This window comes from Diachasmimorpha longicaudata, chromosome 2 (assembly GCF_034640455.1).
Source record: "Diachasmimorpha longicaudata isolate KC_UGA_2023 chromosome 2, iyDiaLong2, whole genome shotgun sequence".
NCBI lineage: Eukaryota > Metazoa > Arthropoda > Insecta > Hymenoptera > Braconidae > Diachasmimorpha > Diachasmimorpha longicaudata.
Genome location: NC_087226.1, coordinates 5,616,027 through 5,634,409, shown reverse-complemented (window position 1 = coordinate 5,634,409; position 18,383 = coordinate 5,616,027). Strand labels below are relative to the sequence as shown.

Here is an 18,383-nt window from a genome sequence, read left to right as displayed (position 1 = left end):
CGAAGAGTTATTGACTTATTGAAAGTTCCCGTCATGTTCAATAAATTTGAGTCATATTTTCAATTTTATGGGTCTCTCCAGAGACCTCGCGATATTATTTCCATTTGACAAAAAAAAAATTACAATGGAAAAACACCAAAGTCTATTAGATTAGTGATATTGCTGTCTAATTATTCTTGGAATTTAAGGCTTCCATTTCCTTGAAAGTTATTAATTATTTTGTTTTTATCGGCTATTAGAACTAAAGCGCGGGGGAGCGATATGAGACTTTATCAAAATAGTCTTATCGTTACCATATTACGCTTTTGTATCTCTATAAACGTCATATTTCTTAGCGAACGATAGACGTGGCTGGTCACTCGTTATTTGTCATTTTCTGAATCAAAGTGGCAGGGAAAGGTATGCGGAATTGAATGATCAGCGCCTTAATTGACTGTTCAGAACGTTCCCCTAATGCACTGCCGCTGCCATCTGTTACCAGGTATTTTCACCTCTCGTTTTATTACCCTATACGACAAATTATCTACTGTTTGCGCGACCTGCCTTACCGATTACAGATGCAAAAGACTCGAACTGTTCAATTTTAGCGTCAGGGAATTGACAATTTGTTGTTCCATATCAGTAAATGGTTTCGCATCGATGGATTTTCAAAAATCTAATTAAATCACAACTAATTACGTTGGGTATTAAATAGTTCATAATCCATTTGCCTGCAAAGGATTTTCCAATCCATGAATTGACAAAAAAACAAATCAAATTAATTCGCGACTTTAATTACATCAACATTTATTGTCGAGTGGAAGTGATGTAAAATAACAATAAAAAAAGGAAATTTAATTAATTTAAGGTATTTTTTTTATTGTCGAGAACTCGACAATAAATTAATACTTCGAGACTGAACTATTTGCGTTTAATGAAATTAATGTAAATGTAAAAAACATCTCTGATAAAATCACTATAAATCTATCTGAACCCTCGACTCCTGGACCTCTGACGTCACTCCCCCCTGACGTATCCCCGAATCTCTAAAACAAATGGTTATCTTCTCATAAAGACAGTAACAGACCCTATCTATCACACGTCCAGGTAATATTGGCATACCCATCAAATGCAATATGGAAACCCCATTCTTTCCTCCCTTGTTTTCGTGATATGAAAATGTTATTTATGAAACGTAACCGGCAATATTGGAGAGTGCTGGCAGGGTCTGATGCGATGTGTCATGTATGATATGAGACAAATTGTGACGTACGTATATACTCCGTATCTATCCACAAATACTTGTCATCATGAGCCCGAACAATGATAATGTGTTTTCACTTACGAAAAATCAGAAGAGAATTTTCGGAAATATTCCAATTATTCCCTATTTCTATATTTATCGCCCAATAGTGAATATTATTGCTGATCATTTTTCGTTATCACTTTTCCCGAGCGTTTTCAGTTTGATAACACGAGTAATTATTTTCCCTAAATTTTCCGGAATGTAGAACGTTATTCGGTTTTTATTTGTAACCAAAGTCTGGTGAGAATTGTGAGTTAAAATATTTATCTGGACACATCGGCAAATCCCCACGAATTCGTTCCAGGAGTTATCCTTTCGGATCGATGCACCACGGTAAATAAATAATTTAGCATTGGGTCGGGAATTGAACAAATAAACTGAAATCACTCTTGACTGGTCTTGATTTTTTGAAATTACCCAGTAGCATTGGTGCACCCCGGATCAGTTTGGGCGCAACGAAGCGACAGCTGTTCACCGGTTGGGTGTGCTATTCGATTGTCTCGGTCTTGATGATTGATGATCGTTTGGGGTTGCCCCTCTACTCTGTTCTGCTCTGCCTTGACGCCGCTTCCAGCGTCGTTTCTCCATTTTCTTTCTCTCTTTCACTGGCTCTCTCTATCTCGCAGGCGTCCTGTTCCGCTTTTTCTCAGGCGAGCTCCATTCGCCTTTTTTTATCCCTCCGGTTCTCTTCCGCTTTTCCTTTTTTATACTTTCCACTTCTTCGTCGTGTTTTTTTCCATCACAGGGTGAAACGTCGATCGAGACATTCCACGGAGTCTTCGGAGTTTTACTCCAGATGCTGATACGACGAGTGTGATAAGATTCCGAGGCGGGGAGGGGGAGGCAGACGATACATTCTATTTGTCAGTTTTTTTTTCTTTTTTTTTTGTTCCAGACAATTGCGATTTTGATTGATGGAGTGGTGTGATCCGTCCGGATATTTATTTATCGATGTTCGATGTTTTCGAGGAGAGAATTTCGAGAAATTCCGGAATAGTATTTTTATAAATTAGGAATCGTTTATTTCACTTTTCAGTGATAGAACGTTGTTTTCCGTCTCAGCGTCCGTAAAGTGAGATTTTCCACTCCTGAGGTGGATAATTTTATTCCAATTGGGCCAGATTTTTCGAATTTCGAGGTTGAACATGAAAATTTTTGGTCGATTCAGGTTTTCCAAGATTTCGATAATTAATTGGCGCGAATTTGAACCAAAACAATTGGATAGCACAGGTATTTATCAATTTTTCAGTTGCGGGGCTTTCACGTGAAAACAAAAACGATAAACGGTTGTGATCCCCCCATGGCGTGAGTGCTCAAAGGATTAAAAGATTTTTTACGGGCCATTTACGATCAAAATTACCGAATGTGCCGTAATTCTTGTCGTGATGTTCAATAAAAATTGAACAAATACGGTTTTGATGAATTTTTATTTCTTTTTCTTTCAATAGACCAGCAATAAAATTTTTCTGAAAACCCTCTTTCCCCGATGTAGAACTAAAATTGCCTATTAGGGAAATTGTAAAGCGACAATTTTTAATTTTTAGTTATTTAAAATCATTTTAATTTTGCAATTTTTCATTTTTATTAGCAATTTTCTTGGTTCCTTCTTACCCTTTTGATAATGATAATCATCCGGACATTTTTCACACACAGAAAAATTTTCACATTTACAACTCTTATATTACGTGAACTTAATGCTCCCTCTTGCTGTCATTTCTTTCGCGAGATACAAGTACAAGAAGTTTTTTTATATTACCAAAAAGTTGACGTCTAGCTGGCTCAGCTCTTCCAGTTAAATCCCAGGTCCATTTTTCTTCGCAAGTCACATGTTTTCCCGCACAAATGCTCGTGCCCGCGACAACAAGAATATGTAAACAACGAAAAAACGGATTTATTGAAACCGCGACATGGAAATTCGTCGTTTGACACAAATTAATTATTTTTTTTTCAGAGAATTTCCGTGAAATAAAATTCGACTCGACCAACAAAATTAAACAAAATTGGAACTAGCAAATTTCTTTGGGGAATATAATTTAATTCTTGAATTTCGAAATTAAAAGCTTTATATGACGATTTAATAAATCACGAATTGTTCAATCGCAGGAGAACATTTCACGATTGAAAAATTATCTTTATAATTTTTTAATGAAATAAAATTTCAAATCGTTCAATGTGAAATTGAAGAATTTGTGACGTTGACATGAATAGCGAATTAATTATCATTTTTCCGTTATTTTAGTGTAATTTTCAACAGAAATACTCCGCGATGAAAAAATCAATTACTCAAATTATTTTAAGGAGATAAAATTCAATCGATGGAATGAAATAGTGAATTATTCGTCGACCAAATAGAAATTCATGGTTCGCGTGTCGTTGAAATTTAGAAACTGGTAACCAGAACGTATTCTGCAGATTTTTTTTTTTCGACTTGAACCCGAGGAGAAGAAGTGAGATGGTGAATGGACGCCCTACCTGGGACCCCCTCGTGGTCATAAATCATGTCTCCGCGATACTACCCCTCGGCATTTTCCCGCATCACTACCCAACAGATCGGCGAACGGCCAGCATCACCTGGGGGTATATCCGCCGTTCTCACTCGAATGTTTGACCTCGGGTATTGAGCAAACCCCGGATACAGGGGTTACAGCCTTTTTACTTTTATCTAATTAAAGTTTTTTCGCTTGAGGAGAATTTTCCTTCGTGACGCCTATCGTGATTCCGTGTATCGATTTCTCACCGAATAAATGTGTTGAGTCGTATTTCAGTGGCTTTAGTGGTGGCTTCGTCCTACGAGGGGTGGGAGATCATAAATTTTCCCGTGGGTTCATACAGATTCGAAATGATGCCCTTCAGGGCGAGGGGTTAGTTCCTTTTCGTCCTTCATACAGTGCAGATGTGGTATTTTTGGCTGACGGAAAATCAGCGTCAGTATTTTTTTTTATTGTGAGCGAATTTCAATTCCGATTGAAGTGAAAATTGATCGCACAATTATTTTTCTCGCATTAAATAACAAACGGTCCATCGTTTTTCAATTGCATTTTGTCTTTCAAACTCATTATGTTTCACTCAAAAATAATATTATTTAAAATCTGACGGTGTGAGTGGTGGAGGAGGGGTGCGAGGCGATGGAAAGTCTGAAAAAACGGTACGTCAAAATGCTTTTACTTCTTTTCTTCTGAAATTTCATGGAAAGCCCTAACTTTCTGCGTTCAAAAAATCCTAATATATTTTTTTTTGTGTATGTTAAATAATTTCTAAAAATATTTTGAAACAAGAAGTCGTTTCGTGGCGCCATCCCCAATGAGCATTCATAGGCTCGATGTGAAAGTAGTTCGCAACTACTGCGGAAGATGTCGCCATCCTTCGGACGCAGGATTCGTTTTTCGTTTCCCACTCCTCGCGACCCATTTTACAAACGTATCCTATCGGCGAAACTAGAGTGGGGGGCCGGAATCTCACCAATCTCCGTTCGCGATTCATGACCTCCCGCTTTCCGCACTTCCCACATCCGCTATTTCTCACAAGTCCTTTCATAGTCCGCTAAGTCTGATGCATTGAATATTTATAATCATTCCGTGGGGGATGCGAAATATTCCGTACAGACAGTGTTTCATGTCACCTGGGAATAATTAAAGATTTAATAAACATTTGTCGCGTCTTCATGCGCGGTATTTTCATAATGTCATCAGTTTTGTTTTGTCTTCTAAATGAGTTGACTATACATTTGAAGTATGTGCCGAATTTCCAATCAATTTCCAAAATTAATTAACCTGTAAATTACTGTCTTCATGGATTTCTTTTTAAAATTATAAATTATCAATGCAAAAATTTATCGTTCGGTGGGAAACTATTTACATAATTGATGACGCAAACAGTAACTGTTCAAATTAGATCTGACGGTATTTATTAATCAGTAATTATTTGTATCAAAAAAAATGTTTTTTTGTAATCATGATCTACTAAAAAATGGTACTAATTCCTTGGACTCGTGATTAATCGATTTGAGAGAATTCGGTTTTCAACTACGTCCTATGAACACTTCGGTCATGAGATGGAAAAATCGAAGTCGAGACGACCCATTATTCCATTTAACGCACGCTTCGCGTGGTAAAAGCCCTCATTTCATTATTTTCTACTAAACAATGTAGTTCATCTACTTGAAATTTTCATCAAATATTTAATTGATAGAAATGGATTTTACTCTCATTGTAGGCAAAAATATTCATGCAGTAATGCAATCAATTAAAATTTTAATGTTCCTCCCCCTTCCATTTTCATTCGACTTAATTTTTTTTTAAATATACGCAATAATTTATAATAATCAACCCCATATATTAATTTCAATTCACGATCATCAGGTCATGACAGACTCAGTTGCCTCATTCTGGAGTGTCTACAAGATATTTTTATCATACTTAATTGTAATTATTGAACAATTAATTGATCAAAGTGACTGAGAAACAATCTCCCACCAATTCCATTGTTTAAAGTTAAAATGATTTTTGACATGAAATTCCTGAAAAAAGACAAATTAACGAAATGAATTTTGCAACGAACTTACGATATTTTAAATTATAAAACAGAATGTCAATATAAAAATGTTCAATGGAAAAAATGAATTTAAGTAGAATGAACATAATGAAAAATGAAACTAAATTCAATTCACGATGCAGCCATTTTGTATCTAGATTGCAAGTGTATTGATCGCCCCCCTGGAGCAACAGCCGACATCGTAGTATCAGAATGACAGGCCCTGGCAGATGGAATTGCGCGGAACACCCCACCCTCTCGTCGTTTTACCATGCCATTTTCCGACGGCTTCAGCCTCACTTTCTCCCTTCAATGGCCCGTCCGATCACCGTCCAACCCCCTTCGACGCTCTCCCATTGCCCACCAACCCCTCGTCTCCGCCTATATCACCGGGTACTCTGTATTAACATCCCCCTTTTCCATGCACCCCTCTGGGAACAAAAATAGTTGGAGAAAAATTACCCAACCATTCAAGTAATTGTGGAGTGAACTCGATTTTCAGTACGTGGAGAGCGATTTTTGATAAAAAATTACTCTGCCGGTCTAAAAAAATATATCATCAGTCATTGTTATCTCAGTTATATCTCGGAGAGTTAATAACTTGAAAGTCAATATATGATGATTCATTTTTACGCTGGGCTAGAGAAATTTTATTGACAGATGGCAAATCTTCATCGGCTAGTACAGTAATTTTTACCCCACCGGTACAGTAATTTTCTTCTTTATCATGATAAGAAAATTCTCTAACCTAAAATAAAATTTGACCATTGTTTATTAATTGTTACTGAGCATTGAGATAGCGATGAGGTAATGATCAGTCATAATACACTTTTACAGAACGGTAGAGTCTTGTTTTTCAAAAATTTCTCTCTGTATTTTAATTTTTCTATCTGGTCACCGTGAGTTGATGTTCCCCGTTTTGGAGAACCATAAGAAAACCGAAATTTAAGGGATGTGCGATGGCTCCTCGCATTGTAGTGGATCATCAAAAAAATTTTCCATCCGGATGGCCAGTGTCACAATTTTTCCCGTATTTCTCATAAAAATTTACGGCCCCTTCAATTTTACCGTTCTATACGAAGAATTTTTTCCCATATTGTCCACAAAAATGACTTGTGCAACAATATTTTTCCCTGCTCTTCGTGGTAGATTTCATCTGGAAAGACCATCTCAACTCATGCTGTAAAAAATCGACTGTTTCTGCGACACCAATCGGTGTATTAGTGAGCCAACACCGGATTTTTGTATTATCCACTTGTCGGTGCGAGAACAATAATTTTTCTCGTCCTTCTCCCCAGGTAATTTTACTTTATTCTCACGTGAGAAAAAAAATTGATTCCGTCCCAACCACTCAAGTTTACGAGGTGAAATGGATTTAATTCATTGACTCAGAGGTACCAGCTGGTTATTTCCCCTCACTACTAATATCCAAATGTGAAAACTGACGTGCTTTTAGGGAAGGGGGGAGCATCACCGAATATTCCAAAAAATTTCCTCATTGAAATTTCACATAATGCTATCCGTACATATATTTAAAAATTTTCCATGTAGATATGAAATACAAATTGTCAAAATATCTTCCACAATCGATTATATATTTTTATTTAAAGTCACGTAGTGGCAATTAAAACTGTTGAATGTCTCTCTCGGAGGACAGAATAATTATCAAAAGCGATAAGCGCCTTATTGAAAGTCAATTAATTATTATCAGAGTGAATGTAAAATTGTTGGCTCCGAAACAAAATATTTTTTCAATCATTTAAAGCCGTAATAAATTTATCATGAAAAATATTATTGAAGTGGAACCCAAAGTAATTTTTAAGGAGATTTTTTTTCGTTTTTTGCATCTTTGGAGAACCTCATTTGCCAGTCCATCTATCCACTAGTTATCAACGGCTCCATTCATATATTAATATTTATTGAAAAATAGAAGAAAAAGTCGTTAAAATTCAGAATAGAGTAGTTTTGAATAGCTGTCCACTTTACCTCACGTATCCAGATTACCCAAGTCTCCCTTACACATAAATATATTAACACACGTTACAATTTTTTCTATCGAATTTCACTGCACAATGACCTTCCCTCCAGTAAAATCTTCCACGACTGTCTAACTAACTAATTAATTAATTAATTACTCGCAACAATGCTATGTTAATTATATTATAGCTTTGCTTTCTGTGCACTCTCATTGAAGCAAAACAACTATTACTGCATTTAAAAAAAAAATAAAAATCGGTTGATAGTGCGAATCCTTTCCAGTGCCGCCGGTTTATTGAACTTTCCTGACGTAAAGGAGAAAAAGTGAATTGAGATGTTCATTTTCAGTTATCCGAGGCCATTTGTGTTTTCTATGCATGGAATTTCCAATCCTCCTTTCTCAACGGCTCTTGATTCGTCTTCACACGAAACGTCTCACTCTCGGGACAATCCGATGGATTACCTCAGGGGGTGGCGATAACGTGTTTGCGTCCGCATCCACTTTGTCCTCTGACAAATGATGGTCTTTTTCTTTGTAGATCGTCTACGTGGGGTATAACAGGGACACTCTGGGGGCATTATTCGATGGCACATGCGACACTTCATTAGTTAGACTCGGGAGCAATGATTGTTGGATAAAAATAAGTCGGTCTTTTGGAATTACTCGACCTACAGTTTTGATAATGACGATTGGTAAAATTTAAAATTTTTTCTTGTAATTAATTCTGTAGTTGATTGGATTGCTTCACGGTAGGAAAAATTCTTGAAAAATGACACGTCTGTTCAATAATTTACCACACGGAAAGAAACTTTAGGTAAAAGTTAGACCTCTAGAGGGCAAAACGTGGCAAGTGACAATGAACCACTTTTTAGGTCACGTTTTGTTGGACAAATCAGGGTTCAGAGGCTCATTTTTGTGACCCTCGTCCCTCGTTTCGGGGTCTGGTGGTGTAATTTTTTACCTAAAATTTTTTACGGTGCAGTCAAAACGATATTTGAAAAAAAATTAAAGAACAGTTACGCACTTTTTAAGTGAACTTTCAGAAAAAAATATGGAGCGTTCAGTGAAAAAATACGTAAATGTTCCATAATTTTTACTGAATAGTGTTCAGTGTTTTGAGGGGTAAATTAAGGTGCAGATACGTAATTTTTCAATAAATTTTCTCGCTATCTTGGATGAGATGAAATTTCATTTTTTTCAGAGATAAGTTCATGATGTGAGTTCATGATAACATTCAAATTGGGAACTGGGTATGTCCTCAAAATGACAATAGGAGACATTCCAATAGTTTGCTTCCAGATAGATTCAAAACTTAATGATCGCTTTATCGCTTTCGGATGCTGAATAGTCGCAGTGAAATAGCCACTTGGTGGTATGCCTCATATATTGGCTTGCAGTTAAGTGGAGGCGAGTTGCTTCCGATTGGCATAACGCGTGCTTCGAGGTTTTCCGCCGTAACTACTGTTCAGAAATTCGTGAGGTTAACTCCAAGTGTTTATAGGTGATAATATGAATTACGAGCGACTGTTGGGGTAGTTGGCAAATACTATGTTTTACCATTCCGTGGAGTTTTGTACATCTCCTATCATACATAAAATCACCGTTCGACTCTGAGACTTGGCCATTCGTTTTTTATTTCTCGAAGTATTTACCCTTCAGTCACATAACCCCAACAAAAATCTACAAGAGTTTTCAAAGCCAAAAGACGTTGAAAAAATGTGCAAAACGGCTTAAAAAATTGTTCACTCTACAGCAATCGAATGGAGCGAGATGAAGTCGATCCAAGAAGATGAATAATTTTGAGGAGCGTTGGGAAATGCGAGGTGGGAGCGCCGCCATCTTCGAAATCCCTCGCGCCCTGAACAAGATGGCAGCGCATAGATCAGTCTATCCTAATTTTATTTTTATTTTTATTCCATATTTTTTGCCGAAATAGATACAATACGGGCCAAAGATCTCGTGAGAAATGAACATGAGAACAAACAGCAGCTGAAACTGCGAAAAAATCGAAAAACGAAGAATAGATCGAGATAGTAGGACTCTGTGAGCCCGGAGAAAAGCGAGGGAGGCACTCTCACCTTGGGCACGAGATAAGAGGGTAGAAAAAAGTAGTAAGGGATCCTCGAGTCCATTCTCGTCCGCAAAAATGCCCCGCGGGAGCTGCGTCAACGTCCTCTTGGAAAGCCGCGCCCCCGTATCGAGATTGCCATCTCCAGAACTCCGCGGGATCCTCGTGATACGGTTCACCCCAAAAATTCGTCCCGTATTTCCTCCCAAACCCACACGTCAGACACTGTAGTTTGTCCCTTCACAGTCAGCCATGCCTTGTTCGTTAGTCTCTCGAGCTTTTCCTGTCCATTCTGGTTAACCCTGACATTTGATTTATTGTTGTATTAATTCTCAGTTCGGGGTTCTTTCCGATGAGGGGTTTTTCATGTATCGAATCGAATAAAGTGGGCGGCACAATGTTTTTTTTACGGAAATTGAAATTCGACGGGATTTTTTTTCACTCTGATTTATTTATTTATTTATGCAGTGCCTGCAGCAAATGTATTCACATAAATAAATACAATAGAATGTTTAAATGTATTTCTGTTAATAACAAAACCAAATATGTTCAAAATTAATCAAAATTACACGGAGTGAAAAATTCTTTAGAAATTATATGTTTGATCGGTAATTTTTAAATTAAAATAGTATTCAGTAAAAATAAGGTTTTGCATTTTTTCCTAAAAGTTCACTGGAAATGCACGTAATTATTCCGTAATTTTTACCGAATATTATTTTGACTGGTCGATTACTGAACAGGTACATAATTTTTTAAGAATTTTTCTCTCCCCGTATAAATAAATTGATGTGAATACGATAAATGAAATTATCTCCACCTCGATTTTTCAATTTTTGCCAAGGAAAATCGAAAATTTATATTTACCATATGCCACTGCCATTAAATATCGCAATCTCTCGATTACCCTTCATGATTCTCGCGCCAGACGGAAAAATAATCGTTTGAGCGACCGTGAAAGCGAATGCGTGATAAACCGGCTGGCGTTAACAGTAGACTTTATGAATAAAAGATAAAGTATTGAATCGATCGAGCCATGTTTGGTGGTGTTGGCTGGATATCGTTGACCCTCGTCTGAATTTTCCACAATTTCTGAAAATTTCCTAGTTTTTACACCTCGAGGGAGTGCAAAATTTTCAGACTGGCTTCATATTTTAATAACAAGAATTCATGGAAAGTGGAAAAAATGAGGGATCTTGGCTCGTTTTGCTTTTAACGAGTGTAGAAGGGAGCTGAAAGCTTTCCGAGTGAATAAATTATGAAGCCGCAAAATATGGGGACCGCCCAAAAGGACGCGAGTGCTTTGGCGAATGGCCGCTCTATGCAACACTGTGCAAACCTATACAAACTATAACGTGTGGTGTATAGTGCTGCTTATTATGTATAGAAAGCTAGGTAAAAGTTTTGTACATATAACGATGAATATACGCTTTTTCAATGAAAAAGCGACGCATATTTTTTTATCCGCAAGTGATTCATGGGAATATTTTTTATAGAGCACTTTGCGGGGGAAGAGGAGTCATTTTTTTTGTACAGAGCGTTAAAATTACATTTTTAATAATTTTTGAGAAATTAACAGGGGATTTTCAGTTCTTTGGCATTTTTAAATTGCATCAGATGTAGGAAATTGCTAAATTCATTTAAAAAAATGTTATATAGAGGAAGTGAACGGTAAATAAATACGGTACAGAGTTTAACAAAAATATAAATTTTGCAATTGCCTTTTTGAATGACTAAATACTATATTTTAGGGGAAAATCTACTTTGATTTTTGCCAGTAAAATAAGTCTATTGGCAGGACTATATTTTTTATCTTGGTGTGAAATTGTCTCCCATAATTTTTTCGCATTCTGGAATGAAAATATTCAACTCTTGTACGAGAAATAATCTCTTACATAAATTACAGAGAACTGATGTCCACATTCAGAAAAAAGAGTTATCATTTTTGACGCATGAAAAACACTGGCAATTAATTCTTCTCCACAGTGACATGTATATGCTTCAGCGACATTGGAGAATAATGTAGAATCCTTTCTGATAGATGCGACTGCACTTAAATCCTCGGAAAGAGGCAGTGGACAATTCTTGGTGGAAATAATCCACTCCTCCCTTTCCTTCCTTTCCGTTCATCTCAATACCATTAGTCTAGCCATTTATATTCTCTACGACTACTTGATATATTTCGTAATGTTATTCCGAGAACTTTGAAAACATCACGAAAGGAGGAAAAAATCATTTTCATTATATTGTTATGATTATTTGTATTTTTATTTCTAGATTTTTCAGAGCGAATTCTCCTTGTTAGTTGGACGAATGTATTCAAAAATTCATTTATTCGATATTTTTTTAGTTGATGTCGCGATCGAGAATAAATTTGAAAAAAAATTCTAATGCACGCGCAACGAAATATTCAATAAAAATTATTTTTTTTTAAATTTCAAAGCCAAATTTTATAGAGAAAAATTTTATGGAACTTTAACGCATTTTTTTCGTAATTTTCCCCTGAATTTTCAGTGACAAATTACGATAATGCCAATTAAATTTTCCCTGTCATTTCCGTAATGTGCAGACGAACATCAGTTCCGTAATTTTTATTAACTAATAGTTAATACAATACAAATACAAATATTTGCATTTGTTATTTTGATTTTTCACATGAGGCACCTTAACAGAAATGAAATCGATTTCCTGAAACTGTTGCGCAGATGTTTGGTCAGTATCGTGTTGAGCGCATGACTCGTGGATATCATTTCATAGACTACCAGGGGTTGCTCTTTGTGGGGGGTGATTTATGTGTAATCTATAGGAGGAGGATGTCTGGTACAAGTCCAGTCAAGGTCCAAGTGGGCTGCAGACTCACGCCTGAAGGAGATTAATTCTCCGGTGGTTCATAGGGCTGTAAATACGTACCACCAACGCGGAGAAGTCCATTTGAGCTTTGACTTCTTCATATGCAATTGATATTGAGTATGCGAAATCTCTACGATAACCAGTTTATCCTCAAAAATAATAAATTCGAATGAAATTCAATTTTTCACTCAGACATTTTTCGTATATTCCGCATAGCTCCATATAAACCTAGTAATCTATAATTTCTAAATTAATGATCTTGTCCAATACAATTAACAACTTATTTAATTTACATAGACTAACTTCGTTTTTATTTGAAACCAGAAAACTATTTATCTATGGCAAAAACCTTTTTTGGATGTGAAAAAAGAATTTTGTCATTGATTTATTGATCAAATAAAAATTGTTATCATTTATTATTTGTAATAAATTATTTCTATGGCTTCGAATTATTCCTTCCCAACCATTTTTTCACATATTGCAAAAATTTTAACTTCAATAAATTTCACATTATTTTTCCTTCCATTTTCATTTCAATAAATGGCGAATTTTGTTCCAGAACAGAACAAAAAATATAAAAAATGACTTGTACTCGAGAATCAGACGATGTCAACGGAGAGTCATGTGCCACAATGGACTTAGGAAATCGTCGACTCCTGGACGATTGCTATTCGAGTCACACCGCCGGGACGCTCCTGCCACCAGAAACATTCCTTCGGATAATCGACATGGCTCAGTCAGTGCCAGCATTTCACCTCAGTCATGCACACGCAGTTCTTCGGTACGGATTTCCAATACGACTGGCTGTGTGATTCCTGCATTCTAATATTTAGGTACGTCCCAACAATTTTGTATTCCATTGAATATCATACATTAAATAATAAAAAATAAACTACATGGAACGTTCGCTAAATTAAAAAATCGCAAACGTTGTTTAAAATTCAAGGAACAACTATTTAATCAACATTTTAAATTGTTTTATTGTACAACTTCATGATAAAATACGATGCAAGCAAATTGTTAATATTAAATTACTCAAATTACCCCCCAAAAACGTAATTTCTTTTTTATTAAATTGAAAATGTCCTGCAAAGATGAAAATTTTCAGAATTCAAGTTGAATCGGAATTTATCAATTTTTTCAAAATTTATTTATTGATTTCTGCAATCGGTACGGGACACTGACAATTATATTCAACTTCAAAACCGATTAATTAATTAATGAGCGCGCTAATTGGTACCATTTTTTCAATCTCCCATAATCAATCATTTTTCAGCGATAAATGAAGTCAATCAATAACAAATTATTTCCTGAATTCACTTAAATATTCTCTCCGTTGAAATTATCGATACAAAATAAATAGTCTGCTATGCAAATGATTTTCTGAATAATCCCAAAGTATTCTAATCACGTATTAATCAATAAATACATTCAACTGTTAACAACGCCACAGCGGAGGCTCGTAAACGGTGTCTGGGAACGCAGACGCGTCTCTCTCGGTTCATGGCGGAATATATTTTCCCGGATTACCCTTCCAAACTCAACCCAACCTGTCGCCCCAAGATAACATAAAATTGGATGAAATTATAATTTTTAATTAAACACACTCCAACAACTGCATTAAATCCATTATTTTTTTTTACTCTCGATTTTCCTTTATCGCTTTCAGAGTGATTGCCACTATCCATCAGATCTGAAATCACAATTTTTGAAACCAGAATATTTTTATGGGACCATCTGCAAGCGCCCGCATACATACCCCCCGGCGTGATCATGAATCATAAAGTAAAACGATAACGGTTGAAAGTAATAAAAATCGGAACTAAACGGGCCACCGTAGATTGGAAAATCCATCATATTTAGGTATATGTGCTCTATCCAAGAGTTGAAAAATTTCAGAATTCACCGGATAAAGATAAAATTTGTTGGATATCAAAATATTCCTATTGTAAAAGAACATGCACTTAAAATCAATAACTATCGATATCTCGAATGTCTCTCACACTTTTACGCCCCAACGACATTTACAGTCGTCTAAGGGAGTTAATTTGAATTCAGAACTGATTCAATTTCGAGGTTTTCAACGACAATTTACAATATCCTATCAATATCAATTTTATTTTGCAATAATTAGAATTTATCCTCACACGTAACGACCATGCCTTCTCCTTAGAATTAAACAATCTCAACAATCAAGCGTATTAATCTATATAATAAATGTTACATCTAATTTCTCTATAACTATTCATATAATTTATATTCACAATTATTCGTAATACAGTAACGTCAATATTAACATTATTTTGCAATTAATCATCGATAAAAATGTTTTGAATTGGAACCGATAAAACCGTTGGAAATATTCCAGTTCAATCGGGTGAAATCCATCATCTACTGTCAATTTCCCAAACACCCAACTAATTGTAATAGTTTAGAAGATTGGATGATGAAGTACAGAATGGTTGAATGAGGGTTGAGTGACATCCGACGTGAACAATGTTGTAGCACCCTCGATGAGTCGTGATGCCATGGATTTATTGAGTGCCTCATTCCATCCCTCTGGCACCCCAAATGTTGCTAAAGTTTTCGCACCCATCCTTCTTTCGCCACATCTACCCCCTGTGAGAGACTACGCTTCGTGGACCCCGCGTCCCGATCAATACACGAAACCGTTGTCGAGGACCCAGAGTGAGAAAGAGTAAGAGCAGTTTCGGGTTATACCTCTGGACGTGCGAGAGGGAGAGGTGAGGTCGTCTCGGGGGCTATTTCTCGAAAGTTGCTCGGAGGGTTGCCGCGAGTCGTGGGATATGTTTGGAGTATGAAAGCGAAAAGATGATGAGACGGTGAGAGGGTGGCCGGGCTCGGCAATAGGAGGGGTTGACAGTATTACGGGAGTGTACGAGAATATCCGAGGAGACACGAGGCCAGGAGTGGCCATAGTCTTTGCATTTCCCGAAGCTAAAGATTTATTTTTTAATTTTTAAGAGAAATATAGGTGGCAAGAATAGAACCATTTCATATTTCTTTTGTTAATGTCACGAGGGCCAAAGTCAATTCACTGATGTCACGTGGAATGTGAAAACGTCACTCGAAACGCAAAGGGTTACATCGATATATCAAATAATTGTTTAGAATCCTTTGTTTTTGTTAGAAAAATAGCGTCGCAGAAATCAGAAGTGGCGCAAAAGGTTTCGCGTGACGTTGTCACGTTACCTGTGACGCCAAACGTACCACATGTATTCAGATATATAAAATTTATTATTAAATATTGAATTTATACTGAATTTTATGTAATATGAAATTTATCAGACTATTAACGAGCTCCGGAAGTCGAGAATTCCTCTTTCCCCGTTTTTCGAGATTTATATATGACGCGAAAACGAAAAGTGTGACGCAAAAACGTTAACTGTGACGCAAAACGTCACGCATGTCCTAGAAACGCACCGTAAAATCGAAACACGCAATGGCGGCACATTTGAAACGTATGAGCGATAAGAGAGTACAACACGTGACGTAAAAACGTTACATAGCATCCACCAAGGATTTTCAAGAATTTACTCATTTTTTACCAACTTCCAGAAACAATTTCTCGCAGTGGTACATTTCCCACTGACATTGGACGCTCCTGACAGGGATATCGTCGCGCGACGGTGGATGTTGCGCGCGGTCCAATCATCGCAGAATCCGGCTCTCAACCCCGGGCAGACTCATCGGGGAGACGCCCCGTACCACCGTGTGACTAGCGTCGGGACGCCTTCCCTTTCACGGGGTTGTGAAGGATAGTCGAGACACCGCGCTGAAGGGGCGTTGGCCCGTGTCCTCGTGGATACCTCAGGACCGAGGTGACTCTTGTGGCATCATTTTGAGTTCACCATCACGGGTGTAAGAATCACTCTATCATAACAACAAAAATCCACCGAGTATTTATCGTATTGTTAATAAATCTACATTTATTCATAATATTGTGAAAACCCTGACCACTACAAATATAACAAACATAAACACAGTGACATGAATTAAAAAAAAATATTTGAACAGAAAATCACAATTTTTCCAACTGTTTATGTAAATTGTTGCTCTAGTGGAAGTAATTTCCAGTGAAATATTGAGTGTATTCGTTGATTAAATTTATTATTCAGTTGTGAAGTGCTCAGATTCGTTGAATTTTTCAAGTCAAAATAGAAAGTCAAATGTTGATGTGAGTATTGTTCATAAGTCTCGTACTTCACTTCTCATTTTTTTCTCGTGAATTCTCTTTAGTCGTAATGACGCCTTAAGCTTTAAAAAAATCTTCAAACCGTAATGTCAAATGTGAAAGAGTTAAAAAATGAAATTGCAGTACTCAAAAATGCACTCACTGACCCAATTAAGTTTTTTCAATGGTCATTACACTATTTTTTATGGCCAAAGGGTTTATAGACAACAGTCATTAAAACAGTGTAATTAATTTTCGAATTATCGAGCGAGCTCTATTACCCAGTGTTTCTAGACCCCATTAACATGAATACTGTTATTACGAAAATGTTATCATTGCTGTTACAGCTATTAACCGTGACTTTTTGTTCTAGGGTGTCACGAACATTACGGAAACATCATTTTGTATCGAGTACTCCCCAGAGGGGTTGCATTTGTTTTGGTCGATAGGGAGAGGATAAAGCATTCTGTGGCCCTCTACAATTCACTGTGACACAATCAATGATTAATCGATATTACAATTTTATTTTAACAATAAAGAATTGACAAATAATTAAGTAAATAAATGAATAAGCTCATCAACAACTGCCGGAAGTGTCCATAAATGGGACTCCGAGAGCTATAATTCCAGAAATTGAAGTCACATCAGGTACGATATGTCAGGATTCGTGACTTCCTCGAATTGTACAGAGAATCCTTATGCTGTGTCACGTACCGTCATCGATGAACATTTGGAGGACGTCACGTTTTTAACGCGTGCTGCAACATAAAATCCGTCGACTTGTTAAATAGTTTATGCAGTCATAGTTATGTGAATTTATTGTTCTTATTTAGGATTCAATATAGTTTTTATTTTTCCCTGGTGAAAATTGCATATGATAGGCACATTCGTGATCTACCCTGTAGATCCGGGCTTTTGTAGAATTGTAGATATCAGAAGCTCGTCTTTACAGGTATCTTACGGATGATATGCCACGCAACTGTAGTTTGCAAAGTTGGTGTTTATATTTGCTTTTTATAGATGCTAATATTGAAATTATATTTTTCATGTAAATTTTTATGATGAAAATATACGATTTTTTTCATGTGAATATTATTTGTAGACTTTGAAATAATTTATTTGAGAGTTTAGAATATACTGGGAGATTGGAAATAGAACATATATAGTGCCACATATATATTAATTAGTGTAATATTCTTGGGAGGGGTGAGAGGGTTGACATTTTTGCACAGATATCATAATTGGGGAGGTCATGATATATATCGTTTTCGTATCAAGTGAACTGTTTTGTTTGTATTTTTATCGACAAAAATGATCGACTGCTGGCAATGATGAGCGCTTCGAGGTTGATACCTACGAATGATAATCAATAGCAAATGATACTATCTCGACCTATCGGTAAAGCCGACAGCTGTTGCCGATACGGAAGTTAGGAAATGTCCCACTATTTTACCGATAAGTCGGTAATATAATCCTTCCA

The 18,383-nt window shown here is 36.4% G+C and overlaps 1 protein-coding gene across 1 annotated transcript in view; it reads left to right on the top strand.

Moving 5' to 3' along the window:
* Window positions 1-17,788, top strand: part of LOC135173167 (uncharacterized) — a 117,330-nt gene extending 99,542 nt beyond the window's left edge. The window contains exons 9-11 of the mRNA XM_064139871.1: window positions 13,268-13,541; window positions 16,288-16,906; window positions 17,277-17,788. Coding sequence (XP_063995941.1) covers window positions 13,268-13,534 — 267 coding nt within the window. The 3' untranslated portion in view covers window positions 13,535-13,541; window positions 16,288-16,906; window positions 17,277-17,788. The remainder of the gene's footprint in view (window positions 1-13,267; window positions 13,542-16,287; window positions 16,907-17,276) is intronic.
* Window positions 17,789-18,383: the final 595 nt, after the last annotated feature.